The sequence below is a fragment of the Lactuca saligna genome, chromosome 7 (assembly GCF_052625555.1).
Source record: "Lactuca saligna cultivar CGN05327 chromosome 7, ASM5262555v1, whole genome shotgun sequence".
Taxonomy (NCBI): Eukaryota; Viridiplantae; Streptophyta; class Magnoliopsida; order Asterales; family Asteraceae; genus Lactuca; species Lactuca saligna.
The window spans coordinates 30,417,984-30,433,800 of NC_136423.1; the positions used below are offsets into that span (position 1 = coordinate 30,417,984).

A 15,817-nucleotide genomic window follows, 5' to 3' on the forward strand; every position below is an offset into this window, starting at 1 on the left:
ATTTGCAACCTATAACAAACTATAATTTTTCTTTTGTAAAGTACCTTATGTGTAAGAAGTGGTTATTATCGTCATAACCATATTTTGAAAATAAAAATAAAAATAAAATTTATCATAATTTTTAAGCACTTTATTTAAAAAAGAAAAATCAAATATTATGCTACTTTTGTTAATATTCATCTTTATGCTTACTAAATCAAAATAAAAATATAAAAACTGAGAGAAGATTATAAAAGATAATCGGTGGATAATAGATTTCATATCTTATTATTTTATACAAGTAAGAGGATAAATAAAAAATAAAATAAGATATTATTATTTTTTACACATAAACATGTTTCAATTTGTCTATTATCCACTTTAATAAAAAATTAATATTTTCCCATTGCTATTTTAGTTAATTATGTCTATAAAAAAACAATTAAATATGATTATTATATTTCTATAATTTGCAAATGGATCAAAATTAAGGTCCTAATTTGCAATGCCTATTTTTGTAACATGTGATGCTGCCGACGAAGTTTTTATTTTATAGCAAGGGGGAAGCGGAGGACATTGATATTTTGAGTTCCCACCATTAATGAGAAAACAGCCATGATTGCACCTCTGTACAGTGTACCCATTGAGGCCCTCACCTTTACGTATACTCTATTTAACCTACACCTTGCTTCGCTTTCCCTTATTCAACGGTAACTATTATTCTTCAACTACCCTTTAATTTGCTCAAACAGATTCGAATGAAATCGATAACTGTGTGTTCGTAGAGAGTGACACAGAAGAGAACAGTTGTGATTTTAGAGAAGGAGAGCGATGGATTTGAGTTCGTTTATTACTTCCTTGACTACTTCGTTCATCATCTTCGTGATTCTGATGATTCTGTTCGGCTGGTTGTGCACGAAACCAGGGAACACAGTTGTTTATTACCCGAATCGGATCCTTAAAGGTATGGATCCATGGGAGGGAAGCAGATCGAAGACACGTAATCCGTTTTCTTGGATCCGTGAAGCTTTTTCTTCTTCTGAAAATGATGTTATCGCCCTGTCTGGTGTTGATTCTGCTGTTTACTTCGTCTTCTTGGGCACTGGTTAGCCATCTCTCTCTCTCTCTCTCTCTCTCTCTCTCTCTCTCTCTCTCATGATTTTGAATCTCAGTTGGATTTTTCATGCTCAATCGTTAACAACTTTTAGAATAATTTAATCTGGTTTAAAGCATGTTCACGTTTTGGATTAGTTCAAAGCATAAAAAATTGTAGAAATATATTCCAAATCAAAACTCTAACCCCAAAAATAAACACTGATTCATGTCAAACAACAAATTTAGAGGCTAATCAATTTATCCTTTTTTTTTTTTTTCAGCATTTGGGATATTTGTTCTATCGGGTATTGTATTGCTACCACTATGTTTGCCGCTTGCCACCACTGAAAAAATCGCCCGAGTCGTGGATTCTACTGGGAAAAATGCTTTCAACGACCTAGACAAGCTTTCCATGGCGCATCTCAAAGTTAGTAAATCTCATATATCTAACTTTTAATGTATTAAATAATTTAGAAATCAAGAAATATCAAAAAATTAAGAAATATTTTCACAAGTATGTTACTTTTACTTTAGAGTACATTGATGTAGTTTGAGTTTTACTTTTTTTTCATTTCGGTATAAATTTAAAATTTTTATGTAGATTTGGTCTATTGTTATCACAAAAAAAAAAATACATTTTGAGTAAAGATAGCTAGTAACTCAAACTCTCAAAGGACGAAATTTGTATCAATTTTGAGATACCAAGCGACCAATTTTGGAATTTACTTGTTATGATTTATCGTAAGCTAAGATATTTTAGAAGGTAAGAAATAACATTGTAATTATTATTATATTAAAAAAAAATAACATAAGTAATTAAATAATTGGTTATTTTATTTTTGGAATATTGAATATATTATATATACATTTATTGATGTGATGTTCCAATTAACTTTCTATTATTAAACTCCGTCACTTGTATCTTTTAGGAACACGGATCGCGATTATGGGCATTCGTATTAGCTTGCTATTGGGTATCGTTCGTTACATATTTCCTTTTATGGAAAGCATACAAACACGTATCCGATCTACGCGCCGCCGCATTAATGTCACCGGAAGTAAAAGCCGAGCAATTCGCCATTTTAGTCCGCGACATTCCAACATCATCGGAAGGCCTTTCTCGAAAAGACCAAGTCGACGCATACTTCAAATCAATATACCCCGACACCTTCTACAAATCACTTATAGTAACCGAAAACAAAAAAGTCAACAAAATCCACGAAGAATTAGAATTTTGTAAGAAAAAACTCACCCGAACCGAAACCATAAAAGAGATGAACCCGGAAGCTCCGACTCCGACCCACAGAACCGGGTTCCTTGGGCTCATTGGTAAAAAGGTGGATTCGATCGAATACTACAATGAGAAAATTACCGAATTGACCCCGAAACTTGAGGCGGCGCAGAAAGAAACGGTGAAAGAGAAGCAACAAGCGGCGGCGGTGGTGTTCTTCACTAATAGAGTAACAGCGGCTGCGGCGGCTCAAAGCGTGCATGCACGGATGGTTGACACGTGGACAGTTCTAAACGCGCCGGAGCCCCGACAAATTATATGGACGAATTTACCGAAATCGTTTTACGCACGGGAGATCCGACAATACGTTGTGTATTTCATCGTATTCTTGACGATATGTTTTTACATGATTCCAATCGGGTTGATTTCGGCTTTCACGACATTATCTAATTTGAAGAAACTGCTTCCGTTTTTGAAGCCGATTCTTGATCAGGATATGATTAGAACAGTTTTGGGGGCGTATCTTCCACAACTTGCGCTTATTATTTTTCTCGCTTTGCTTCCGAAATTTCTCTTGTTTTTGTCGAAGGCGGAGGGGATTCCGACTGTGAGTCACGCGGAGAGGGCGGCGTCGGGGAAATATTTTTACTTTTCGGTGCTTAATGTGTTTATCGGTGTTACAATTGGTGGGACCCTTTTCGATTCGTTTAAGGATATCCAGGAAAAGCCCGACTCCATAGTTGACAAGCTGGCAACAAGTCTTCCTGGCAACGCTACTTTCTTCCTCACTTTCGTGGCTCTCAAGTAAGTAGTTAAAGCTCCTACAGAACAAAACAGATTGTAACTAAGAATTTATGTTGATTTATTTTTTATGTTAAAATTTAGGTTTTTTGTTGGTTATGGGCTGGAGTTATCGAGAATAATTCCATTGATTGTATTCCATTTGAAGAGGAAATATCTTTGCAAGACTGAATCAGATATAAAAGAAGCATGGATTCCAGGAAATCTTGGATATGCAACAAAAATTCCTAATGACATGCTAATTCTCACGATTGTTATCTGTTATTCAGTCATTGCTCCTCTAATTATTCCATTTGGGGCAATATACTTTGGACTAGGATGGCTAGTCTTCCGGAATCAGGTAACCTATTTTTTCAATAGTCACATCGTGGTGACTAAACTCTTTGTACATCATAGTATTTGTAGGATGTACAAAGAGTTGACCGGTTTCCTACATCATCTAGGAAACCGGTCAAAATTAAGCTGTGATTTATCAAGCTTAAAAGTACGTTGTCATATCGTGATCTTTCAGGTACTCAATGTCTATGTTCCGTCCTACGAGAGCTACGGGAAGATGTGGCCACACATCCACGTGCGCATCGTGTCCTCGTTACTACTGTTCCAACTCACAATGGTGGGTTACTTTGGAGTAAAGCAGTTCTACTTCACCCCAGTCATCTTCCCACTTCCGATAATGTCTATCATCTTCGCGTTCGTTTGTAGCAAAAAATTTTACAGGTTTTTTGAGTCCTCAGCACTTGAAGTTGTGAGCCATGAGTTAAAGGAAACTCCAAATATGGAACGTGTATTCAGATCCTTCATTCCTCCGTGTCTTAATAGTGAAGAAGAGAATGAAGAAGAACAATTGCTTAATGCCGAGAGAGGAAATGTTAAACAGTATGATGATGCGTTATCGCAAGTTTCGAAAATAGGGGCGAATGTTTGAGAGGAAGGAGGTTGTGTGGTTGTGATTTGTGTAGGGTAAAATGTTAATTTGAGATGATGTGTTTTGTTGATATGATTAGTTAGGGTTTAGCTGTGTGGATGTATCATGTGTTGTTTGTTGTTGATATTGTGTGTATTCTTAGTGGAAATAGATTGTTAAAACTCCAATTTGTAAGTTGTAACACACATGTGGTTAAAATAGATAATCTTGTATGGTTTGGTAATTTTGTAAGCTGTGAATTATTGATAGAATGATTTGATGAAATGATATTTCCACATTATCGTGGATGTTTTAATAACATCTAATTTGATGTTTTGAACCCTTGGTTTTGTCAATGACAAAAGTTTCTATGTTTTATTTTCTACCGTTTTAATATAATATTTATGTCAATTCATCATAATCGTGTTCATCATCTCATTATCACTTAGAACATGAATAAAAATAAAAATATCTAAATGGAAAGACATGAAAAGGTAAGAATAAAATAACCCTATTCTAATTATTTTGATACCAAAAGAGTTGATAATGGTTATGCTTTCCCTATGCTTCCATGTAATAACAAAACCCTTTTGGATTATTCCTTATTTAATGATTATGCCACATTTATTTTGATTATTTGGGTGATTTTTTTCGGAAACAGCAAATAGATATATTAATAAAAAGTCCAATCTAACAAGGAGCTAGAAGGGGCAAGAGAAACAAAAGAAGTTCAAAGGAAAATTACAAACAAGAGAAAGGAGAGATCAACCAATCCACACATTTAATATCCTTTCTACCCCCTCTATGCTTACACCAAAGAAATACCATCATAATGGTGTTATCAGCAATCTTAGTAGGAGAGATGTATATGTGTTGAAATACTTTCTCGTTTCGAGCTTTCCAAATCCACCAGAGCATACCGTAGCAAATAGCTACAAGCATCTTCTTTTACTTCAGGCAGTCAGGAAGCAGCGAAGTTAAGAAATTCGCCCACCTGAGTAAAGTTTTGGTTATAAATTCCACACCACTTCAATATCCATTCATGCGTGATAGCAGCAGATCGACACCTCACTAGGATATGGTCTGGATTTTACGATGTTTCGTTATAATAGCAGCAAAGCTTAGATTCGACAGGATTACCCCTCCTTTTCAAAGCCACAACAAATGGAATTCGACCCATAATGGCTCTCTAGATAAAGCACGTGACCTTGATTGGAACTAGTTTCAACCATGAAATTTTAGAATCGAGTGGACAAGGGAGAGATAGGTCAAACTTGGACATGATTATACTAGTCATAAATTTCCCATCAGGTGCTAGATCACACTTCCAAGTGTCCTTAATATTATTTGGGTGAAATGAGGATATCTCCTGAATCAGTTGGGACAGTAAATGAGACATATCGATAACTTTAATGTCTATTCTCCAGTTGCACTCAAATCCACCCGGTTTAATGCGATCATCCGCTTTACATTATTTGATTCTCTCCGGTTTATAAAGATCTGATAAATTTGATTTTAATGTCTCATCTCCGGTCCCTTCGTCCATCCAGAAAAGAGTGTTGTTGCCAGACTGAACCACTCTCTTTACTATATCAGTGTGGCGTAATCCAATGTTCTAAATGTCACAAACTGTTGCAATGTTATTCTATACATTCATGATGCTTTTGTTTGACATGTAATATGTTGGCTTGCCCAACAAGTGGTAGTGGATACCACTAATGATAGCTTCCCATAGCGAGTTACGATCTGTGCGAAGTTTACACCACCATTTTGTCAACAGGGAAATGTTGAGGGAATGTAATGAGCCCACTCCAAGTCCCTTCATTTTCTTTGGAGCTATGATCTTTTTCCATGAGATCCATTTTATTTGGGTGACTAACCCTTGTTTTATGTCAATTACACTAATAGTTAGCATATGGTACTAAAAGAATTGATAATGATTATGTTTCGTATTCTTTCATGTAAACAATAAACCCCATTTTTATGGGTGTTGATCCATATACAATAGTGTTTAGCCATACACAACAATTTGTGATTATATATTTGTACCATACAACTCCATAAAGTATAAATTGTTGTGTATGATCAAAAATTGTTGTGTACGAATCACTATCTATATTTTATTCCCTTTTTTAATGAGTATGTCACATTTCATTTTAATTAGTAGATCTAGGTTTGGAGTATCATCTTTCTTCTCATTCCATATTAATAAAGCAATATAATAGGTAATATATTCTCATTAAAATTTTTGAAATGCATTAATTATAAATAATAGTTTTAATAATTAAAATTAATATATTTCATATTTAATTATAGTAATATTTCTCATAATTAATGCATCTTATATTTACCTTCAAAACACCTTTTTGAAAATCTCTTCATAAAAACCGACAACAAAAGACGACATTAAAATGACTAGTTTGAAACTAGCCGAGAAAGAGCACAATTAAATGACATGTACACACAACACAAGCACCCACATATCAGTTGAAACTTTGTTTTTATTTTATGTTCATTACTAAAAGAATATCCGATGATTATATTTCGGTTTCTTGATTTGATTTTTATTTTCGTAGTAAAGGTGGGTTCATTAATATAAAACGCTATAAGTTAGAAATTTCGTATTATTTTATGGGTTCTAAGTTTTGAAAAAAAATATATTGGTTTGGGTAAAAATTTAATAGTTTGGCCTTCCATTTTCAGGAAAAAGACATGAAAAAACCAGGCCACCTGGCCCAAAAGGTGTTATGCGGGCCTCCAAGAAATAAAGAGTATATTTTGATACACATTATATTTGTTTGATGTCAGATTATTTATTTATCGAATTAAAATATTTATTTCAAAGTAAGTCCATTTGTAACACCATCAATTATATAACAAAAAAAAAAAATCATATTAACATATTGCTACAAATCATAATTTTCTTCTTCTTCAATAGGTGAAGGTACGTCTTCATTTTCCCTTTTAGGTCTAATCCATCTCCCAAATTCATTCGAAACCAACCCTTTGTTGCTCAATTGATACCAATACGCAGGAATTCTAAGCTCATTTACAAGCATATCACAATACTTATTCACAAGTGCCAAATCCCGTTTAGCATCCGATCGAAAACTCGAATTGCTACTCACAAATCCATCAACAAGATGTAGATACGTCTCAGGATGATGAACACCGATGAAATTCGACCCACGTTTCAGAAAAGGTGAAGCTCTTGCATCAAGCTTCAACTCTGCTCCAACATGGTGGTAAACCCAATCAAGGGTACCTGTCAAATCATCGAATTTTTGTAAAGTTTCATTGAAGACGATACCTGGCATTCGAGGGACTAGATCTTGTTTGATTGTGATCCGTAGTGCTTTGACGCCTCTGTGGTGGAGTTCATCCCTGAATGCGATGTTTCCGACTCTAGGTGCACCGAAGGAGATCACGCTTATCGGAAGAGTTGGAAACGTCATGGCGGCGTCGTACGCGTTCAGTAAAGCTAACGCGCCGCCCAGGCTGTGGCCGGTAATCGTGAGACTCACTTGTTCGCCGGTTGATTTGTAGAACTTCGTTAATCGTTTTATCTCTTCCATTACTTGCTCCGATGCACTGGTTTTGTTGTATCGTGTTGACATACGCTTCGATTTGTAGATACTCAGAAACCCTCGCTCCACCTTCGCTTCTCCGTGCCCTAATGGCTCGAGATCTCGTTGCATATCTTCATACCATTCGGAAGGAAGCACAGTGCCACGCCACGCCACCACGATGTCTCTTCTTCCGATCCTCTTCGATTCAAGATCATCACTCACAGCGATGTAACCCATCCAATTGGAATCCTTACTCCATGTATCAGTCACGTATGATTTCTCAAGCCATCTAGGGATTTCAAATTGCGACATGGCGTAAATGTATTTTCTCACATCATAACCATGTTTCGTAAGCCCTAATTTTTCGAAAAACTTCCGGCGATTAAACAGACAGCTTCCACAATACTCCGAGAACGAATCAAAATCAAAAGCGTCGTATGTCGCCTGAGAAAACTCGCCATATTTAATCAACTCTCTACGAACAAAAGGATGAAGCGGATCAAGGAGGTTTTCCCAATCGGAACAACCGTGGATGTCGCGCCATATACTCGAAATGTCTTCCTTCGGTGACATCGTCGGCAACTCCAGCTTCGCCTCCGCCTGAGCAACAACGTTCCAGTCATTACGGTGGAGAAAGTTCTTCAGCGATGGCTTTTCGATATACAGATTCAAGAGGTTTGAGATCGATTTCGCTAAGCGAGTTGACTTATTTGATCTCTTATCACCATCGTTAATGGCAACCTCGTTGAAAGAAGCGGTTATCACAAGGCGGCAGGCGTGGTTGTGGTTAGCAGCTGAGAGCAGTTGATGACAGTGGTTGACCGGATTCAAAGTGGCTACCATGTTAATCAGATTAGGACTGAGAATTGAACGACAGGTAGAAGAACTTGTTTATATAGTAGAAGAAGAATCAAGAATGTACTAAAATTGCTAGATCCAGAATAGGATATGATGTTTTATGAATAATGTACAAGTTACTAAATTGGTACGTGTTTGTATTTAAAAGTTATTGGTGTGGAAAATAGAATTTCAGCTTAGATCTCTCTAGTCAAAATCTGGCCGCGTTTATTCGAAATTCGTTGGAAGTAACCCAATTTTGGTCAAATGACATATATTCAACATGTGTTCACAAATTTTCAAATGTTTATAAAAGTAGCTAGAAAATGATAGTAAATACTTGGAATTTGATATTTGAAAGCTGATCCATGGTAATTTTTATTTGTATTAAAGTGTTCGATAAAAATAATTGTAAATTTTTTAAAGGTATAAAGTTATATTAATCTAATAATTAAATGTTCTTAAAGGCTAATAGATCTTAAACTTTTAGATTATGAAGTTTTGTTTGAAATAAAAGTTTTAAACTCATCAATTCATATACATATAATATGTAAGAATTTTTTTCAACAATTAGGGGCACGTGCCCCCACATTCCTCTGCCTAAATGTGTTGAAGAGTGGTAAGGTATTTTTTTTTGTTTCTTTTATAAATATATAGAAGATAAGAATTGTAGATTAGTAAAAAGTTACTGATATTAAAGTTAAATAGAATCTACTAACATGTAAACCAAATTTTATGAATATGTTATGCTATCAATATATTATATAAGAAAAAACAAAATACACTTTAATTAATATTAAACTTCAATATCAATAATAATAATTTACTCAGCGTCTCCACAGTCGACCTGGTTGCTTCTGCTCCTGCATTCTCCTAAATCATCATCCCAACAAATATGTCAAATGTCTAAAATACCCTTCATTTCTGACCATAACAAATGCAATCACTCAACATTTGTAATGATAAAACTTTCGCTAAATAAATCAATAAAATGATGAAACCACATTATGCTTTTCTGTATCTTGCCAAAAATTACACAATACAAAACGTGACTTTTTTAATTTTTTAATTTTTTAATTTTTTAATGTTTTACCTCTGATATTCTTTAGAACGTTCAATGAACTCTTTAGCTATATCATTTCCATTGTATGAAGCAAGAACATGTCGAATATCACCAGGCCTATTTCGTGCAATATCTGCAGTTAATAATTAAAAAAAAAAAAAAAAGAACCCATAAATCCCTTTTAATCCAATAATAAAATTTTAAAAAAAAATTAAAAAACAGTGTTTACATTCAAGAAATGGAATAAGATCAACTAATGCAGTGTCATCAGATTCACATTTCCATGGTTTTACTGGAACACAGTTTTCTGGTTGAAGGCAACTCTCAACAGCATTCCCACTCACATACAATATTCTTGAAGGATCTCTATTAAGTTTTGACAAATCCTACCAAAAAATAAATAAATAAACTATTTACCTTGATTATATTTAATAAAAGATTTTATTTAGAATTTTAAATAAACATACTCTATAGTGTTTCCCGTCTTGATATCTAGTTGCAGCTCTTGATAGTCTGTATCTTATGCAGTGGTTTCCATCTAATCTATCAACAACAGGATCCACATACTGCAATAACAAAATAAGGTCTTGAGAATATAAAAATAAAGAAAATAGAGGAAGGGTAAAAAGGTAATTTACCATGGACTGTTGATCGGAATAGATTATAATTTCATAAAATTGGGCTAGCTGTTCTAGAAAGTCATCGACTCCTGGTCTTTTAAATGTTCTCCAACCTCTCTCACGCTTTCATCATAAACATGAAAGAATAAAAAGTTAATTATTAAAAAATTGGAGATATGATTAAATTGAAAAAGAAGGAAAATGTTATATAATTATAATTATAATTAAAATTAAAATGTATAGTTATATTATATACCTTCCAATCAGAGTAGAGTAAAGTTTCATTGAGGTCCAAAACCAATGTGAATACATGTTGCTCTTGTGGATGCAAATCTGGAAGGAGTTTATCTGATAAGGGTTCTGTAAAACCCTAAGAAACAACAAGATTTTTAAGCAAAAAAAAAAAGATTGAGGAAAGAGGTTTATATTATATTATATTGTATTATATTATGTTATATATACACACTCGAACATGTTCTTCTGTAGATTCACGCATCTCCAAATAAAGCTCAACTAATTTAGCAGGAACTGAAAACATTAAGAAAATGGAAAAAGATGAAATACATAAATAATAATTAAAAAAAAAGTAAAAGGAATAGATAAATATGAGAAAGCAATAAGAATGAACCTGTCATTGCAGTTGATTTTAGCATGGTTTGAAATTTCTGCAATTATAATAATTATAATAAGTAGATATGTAAGTCACACTCCAATAGACAATAAGGATGTCTGTTATAAGTCTCATTTTCATTTCACAAGGGTATTTTTGTCATTTTGTCATTCTAATATGTTGCATAATTATAAGTCATATAACTCATACTCACCTGAAATGAAGACAAATCATCACCTATAGAAACTTTTTCCATTGTACGCAAAGCCTTTGTCTTCTCATAAACTTCTTCTAAACTATATGCTGCAAAAAGAGATATAAACTATAAAGCATTGCAATTGTTAATTTGTGATTGATATTAAGAATATAAAAATAAAGAAAACAGAGGAAGGGTAATAAGGTAATATACCATTTACCACTACACTCACCATAGGTGGCATAACCAGCAGTGGCAACACCTCCAGTAACCGCTGCAACTAAAGAAAACTTGAGAAAACTCCATGGTTGTCCTTTTCCACCACCACCTGTGGTGGCAGCTGCTGCAGTTTCAGGTGGAGTTGATGATGATGTGGACTGATCACTCAGGGTAGAAGAAGAAGAAGAAGATGAGATGATGGACTCTTTGGAAGCATTTGTAGTGACACTAGAATACAAATGAATATTCTTGTTGCTCTTCAAATTCAATAATTTGGAGGAAATTCGTTTGGATTGAGTAATTATTGACATTCCTCTTTATTTGGGATCCTGGTGAAAACAATAAATTATTGACAATCGTATATCATGCATGATTTTAAACTAATATTGTTTGAGCGATTCTCTTTATACTGATCTTGAAAGCCAATTTATGTCTTTAAGATGTTGTGTAATGACTTATGAGAGCTCTAAAAATTGTTATATCACTGATTTTAAGCCTCACGAGAAAGCCTTGGGTCGTGAGGTTCTGATACAGTGAATATGAAAACATGAATCGCAGACAATTAAATACTTTTAAACATCATTTACCTCCTAAAACTATATTACTAACATTCTAACAGTGGATCATGACATGTAAATTAACAAATCGAGAGGTGTTTGAATTCATTTTTCGAATATATACTTGAAACCCAACAATGTACGCCAACTTCTCTTGTTTTAGAAAGAATAAGATCACACAAGAGAGGTGATGTGAAAATACACAAATGTGTTTCTTTCTATATAAAGGCATAGTTTGAGTTTGTTAATTCATTTTATCAGTAGTACCAATTTGCCCTAATTTTTTAGGATTTGTTTCAGGGAAAAAACTCCCTTTCTCCAAAAACAATAGACACTGCTGATACAGAGATTTAATCGATAAAATATCTTCAGAATGTTATGTTCCTATTGAACAATTTCAAGGCGGTTGATAATTTTCTAGGAACAGCAAAAATAGGTTTTAACAATTTTGAGGTAAGAAAATCACATGTGACATACAAAAGTCAGATATTTTTCAGAATATTCGCACATTAAGACATGAGGATTACCTATATCGAGCATAGATTGAGAACTGAAGTGTTAGAAATTGGCGTCGATAATGCTCCAATTTGTAGTTAGCTTGAGAGGTGACAGCTAAATCTCATCGTGGCACTAGGGTTTAGCAGAGGGTTTACTGGGAAGGAGATGTAAAAGAGTGCTATTTAGGGTGTTCGGGATTTGCTTGTCAGCTTTAGGCCTTAGGGCATCTCTACTCCGTGTGTCATTTTCACATTAAAATGGCATTGATCCATCCCTAATCCTAATTCCATTTGTTGCATCACGTGTATGTTTAAACGAATAATAATGTTTAAATGAATAATATATAGAGAAAATTACAAAAATAGTTTAATTCCTTAATTATTTTGTAAAAAAAAAACCCTTAAATTATAAAAATAGCCATCAAAATCACAGATGAACTTAATCCATCTTTGATGTTACTTGTCTATCTGCGAACGTACAAATCGCTAAAACACAAATGTATTTTAACGACTTATACGTTCGCAGATGAACTCAGTACATCTATGATTTTCCATTTTTCAGGGGTATAAAAACATAAGTTTTTTTTATTCTTTCATTTTTCAAACTTTTTTTTTGAAGAACTCTCTCTGCATGCACTATAAACCTATAAACGATTTCATATTTTAATTATTTTTCGAAGTTTTGTTGCAGAATTCATTTTATTAGAGATGTTTTAAATAAATATTCTAAAGAAATAAGAGCTAAATTGATAATTTTTTGCAAAACTTTATATATAATAAGAAAAAAAAGGGTTTGGTGTCTGCAATCAGCCGAACTCAAGTAAGTTTTCCCAAAATACTCATACATGTTTATAATATGTTTTGACTTGTGAATTTGTGAATTGCATGCTAGATTAGGGCTACGAATCTAGGAGACATGCCTTTGTATGTCTACTATACGAGTTTATAGAGTTTCATGCTAGTACTGATTAGTCAGTAATAGGATGGCTTAACTAGGTTATGCTTGGTTCTGATTACTTGATGTTCAAATGATGTTTGCTTTGTGCTTTTAGGAGTTCTAGCTAGCTTCAGCTAACTAGTAAACGAATATGCTATGTTACATATTATGGGAACTAAATAATTTTAGAGGGTTAGGTTTTAACTTTATTGCGCAGCTGCTGTTTGAGTCCAACCGTTGTAATTTGAGACCTCTCATTTGAATAATTATCTAGTTTTTGTAATATGTAATTGTATTCATAAGCTAGTTAGAGGAAGTTAGTGGGAGTTACTTCCGTAACTGATGGCAGAGATTGGTGTGGAGTTTTCCTTAGGAAAACCTAGGATGAGATCTAGTGATGTGAGCCTTATATGTGAGGGGATTGTTGGATATAGAGTAACTTGGTTGAGTTAAGGCACTTCTTGAGGAAAGTATGAATAAATGTGGAAGGTAGTATGGTGGTATTGAAGCCAGGGAGCTTGTGGAGTTGTGATTTCCCCGATTTGTGTATTTGATGCATATTCTGACAGTTTTCATGGTCTATCTTCAGTATGGTGGTATTGCGAGGCATGCCAGTGGGCATTTCCGGTGCTAGGGAGGGTTCAGGCTCAGGTTCTTGAGCCAGACAACTTTATGACCAGATGAAGGGTTCATCTCATATGAGATTACACTCAGTATCCTTGAGCAGACTCATGTGATCTTTAGCACAGTCAATAAGGGTATTCGGGAGATTCTTGATGAGAGATTGAGTGGCTTTCACGTTGAGATTGTGATGCAGCAGCCGGCGCAAAAGTTCCAGGATCTCTATCGGACTACTAAGACGGTGGCTGAGATCACTGCTTTGTTCAGGAAGAGGGCACTTTTGGTTCCGCAATATGTGGCGGATAAGGAGATGAAGAAGGCCCGGTACCATGAGATGCTGAGGAGTGATATTCGACAATTCGTTAGCCGATCCCACTGCAAAACGCTGGAAGACATGATAACGAGGGCTAGGTAAATGGAGATTGATTTGGAGATGGAGAAGAATAGGAAGCCAGAGTCTGTGACGTGTGTTGGGGGTGCGGGCAAGAGGCCCAAGGTGTCTGATTCTAGATTGAGAGGCTAGCATGACCGTAGCCGTTGTGGCAAGTACGACAAGGTGCACGAGGGGACGTGCAGAGTAGGTGGTTTTGGCTACTTCAAGTTGGGCCGGATTGTTCATATCAACAAGGATTGTACTTGTGCCACCCCACCACTCAGTTATCTGATCTGATTTGCTTTCAGTGCAATCAGATGGACCACAAGAAGGCCCATTGTCAGAGTTTTGTTGCAGCAAGACAGGTGTCAACACCCACCCCTACGACTTTGAGGATTACTGATGACCGTTAGGGTCGGGCAGATGTGTCAGCAGCAAAGAGCAGGGTTATCCAGATGACGGCAGAGGAGGTGCGTTCAGCTCCCAATGTGGTAATGGGTATGTATCTTCTCCTTATCTCTTTATTTATATTGAATTGTTGCTTATGTTGGTTGTGTTTTATTTTAGGATCGTTCCTTTTGAATAGTATATCTGCTTTGGTATTATTTGATTCCTTGGCTACCCAATCTTTTGTGTCACTTGTGCTTAGTAACAGATTTGCTGGAGCTCCGAGGGAGCTAGATTGTCCTCTTGATGTGGAGATTGCTGATGATAGGACGGTTAGGGTGGCAAGAGTTCATTGGTATTATACTCTCCAGTTGTTTAGTGGGTGGTATCTGGTTGATCTGGTTCCCATTCCTCTGCGTGGGAACAAGGTCATCGTGGGTATGGATTGGTTGAGCCATAATAGGACAGTGATCAAATGTGAGCAGAAATTTTTTGGGTTTGGACCCCAAGTGGGATAGAGTTGGTGAATCAGGGTGAGAGACCGCAGTGTGGGCCGATTATGTGTTTAGCAACGAAGGGCAGACACTATCTTCATTCAGGTTGTTCAGGTTTTGTCGCTTATTTCATGGATACCCAGGATAAGGGTAAAGCAGTTGCGGGCAATGTGCCGATTGTACAGGAGTGTCCGTATATGTTCCTGGAGGATTTTCCTGGGTACCTTTGGAGAGGCAGGTGGATTTCAGGATTGATTTGATTCCAGGTGCATCTACGATAGCTAAAGCACCGTATTGGCTGGCTCCTCTCAAAATGCAGGAGTTGTCTATACAACTGCAGGAGCTGTTAGACAAAGGATTTATCAGGCTGGGCAGTTTTCCTTGGGAAGCCCCGATTTTGTTTATGAAGAAGAAGGACGGTTCTTATCGGATGTGTATCGACTACCGGGATTTGAATAAGGTAATAGTGAAGAACAATTATCCCCTCCCGGGGATTGATGATCTTTTCGACTAGCTTCAGGGTGCATCTTGGTTTTCCAAGATTGATTTGCGATCGGGTTATCATCAAATGCGGGTACGGGATGAGGATGTGCAAAAGACAACTTTACGGACTCGATATGGTCATTATAAGTTCATGGTGATGCCATTTGGGCTCACTAATGCTCGTGCCGCATTCATGGACCTTATGAACCACGTGTGCAGACCGATGTTGGATCGATCTGTGATAGTCTTTATTGATGATATATTGGTCTATTACAAGACTCAGGAATAGCACAAGGAGCACTTGAGGGAGGTGCTTGAGACCTTGAGGAGGGAGAAACTTTTTG

The 15,817-nt window shown here is 35.6% G+C and overlaps 4 protein-coding genes across 4 annotated transcripts; 2 read left to right on the forward strand and 2 right to left on the reverse strand.

Annotated features, from left to right (window-relative positions):
* Positions 1 to 546: 546 nt before the first annotated feature.
* On the forward strand, positions 547 to 4,254 carry ERD4 (Early-responsive to dehydration stress protein (ERD4)). The gene is made up of 5 exons (XM_078962876.1): positions 547 to 1,084; positions 1,356 to 1,501; positions 2,004 to 3,109; positions 3,191 to 3,446; positions 3,618 to 4,254. The coding sequence occupies exons 1-5, from the start codon at positions 811 to 813 to the stop codon at positions 4,029 to 4,031; spliced, it is 2,196 nt and encodes a 731-aa protein (XP_078819002.1). The 5' UTR covers positions 547 to 810; the 3' UTR covers positions 4,032 to 4,254.
* Positions 4,255 to 6,819: 2,565 nt separating this feature from the next.
* DLAH (alpha/beta-Hydrolases superfamily protein) lies at positions 6,820 to 8,508 on the reverse strand. Its single transcript, XM_078963728.1, has one exon. It carries the CDS (start codon positions 8,420 to 8,422, stop codon positions 6,917 to 6,919), a length of 1,506 nt encoding a protein of 501 aa, XP_078819854.1. The 5' UTR covers positions 8,423 to 8,508; the 3' UTR covers positions 6,820 to 6,916.
* Positions 8,509 to 9,116: 608 nt separating this feature from the next.
* LOC145003784 (mitochondrial import inner membrane translocase subunit TIM50-like) lies at positions 9,117 to 12,460 on the reverse strand. The gene is made up of 11 exons (XM_078962696.1): positions 12,209 to 12,460; positions 11,138 to 11,453; positions 10,924 to 11,012; positions 10,728 to 10,764; positions 10,566 to 10,627; positions 10,356 to 10,469; positions 10,118 to 10,222; positions 9,947 to 10,045; positions 9,709 to 9,865; positions 9,510 to 9,612; positions 9,117 to 9,289 (listed from the first exon to the last, which is right to left on the reverse strand). The coding sequence occupies exons 2-11, from the start codon at positions 11,433 to 11,435 to the stop codon at positions 9,244 to 9,246; spliced, it is 1,110 nt and encodes a 369-aa protein (XP_078818822.1). The 5' UTR covers positions 11,436 to 11,453; positions 12,209 to 12,460; the 3' UTR covers positions 9,117 to 9,243.
* Positions 12,461 to 14,564: 2,104 nt separating this feature from the next.
* On the forward strand, positions 14,565 to 15,014 carry LOC145006787 (uncharacterized). Its single transcript, XM_078965839.1, has 2 exons — positions 14,565 to 14,607; positions 14,677 to 15,014. The coding sequence occupies exons 1-2, from the start codon at positions 14,565 to 14,567 to the stop codon at positions 15,012 to 15,014; spliced, it is 381 nt and encodes a 126-aa protein (XP_078821965.1).
* The last annotated feature ends 803 nt before the right edge of the window (positions 15,015 to 15,817 follow it).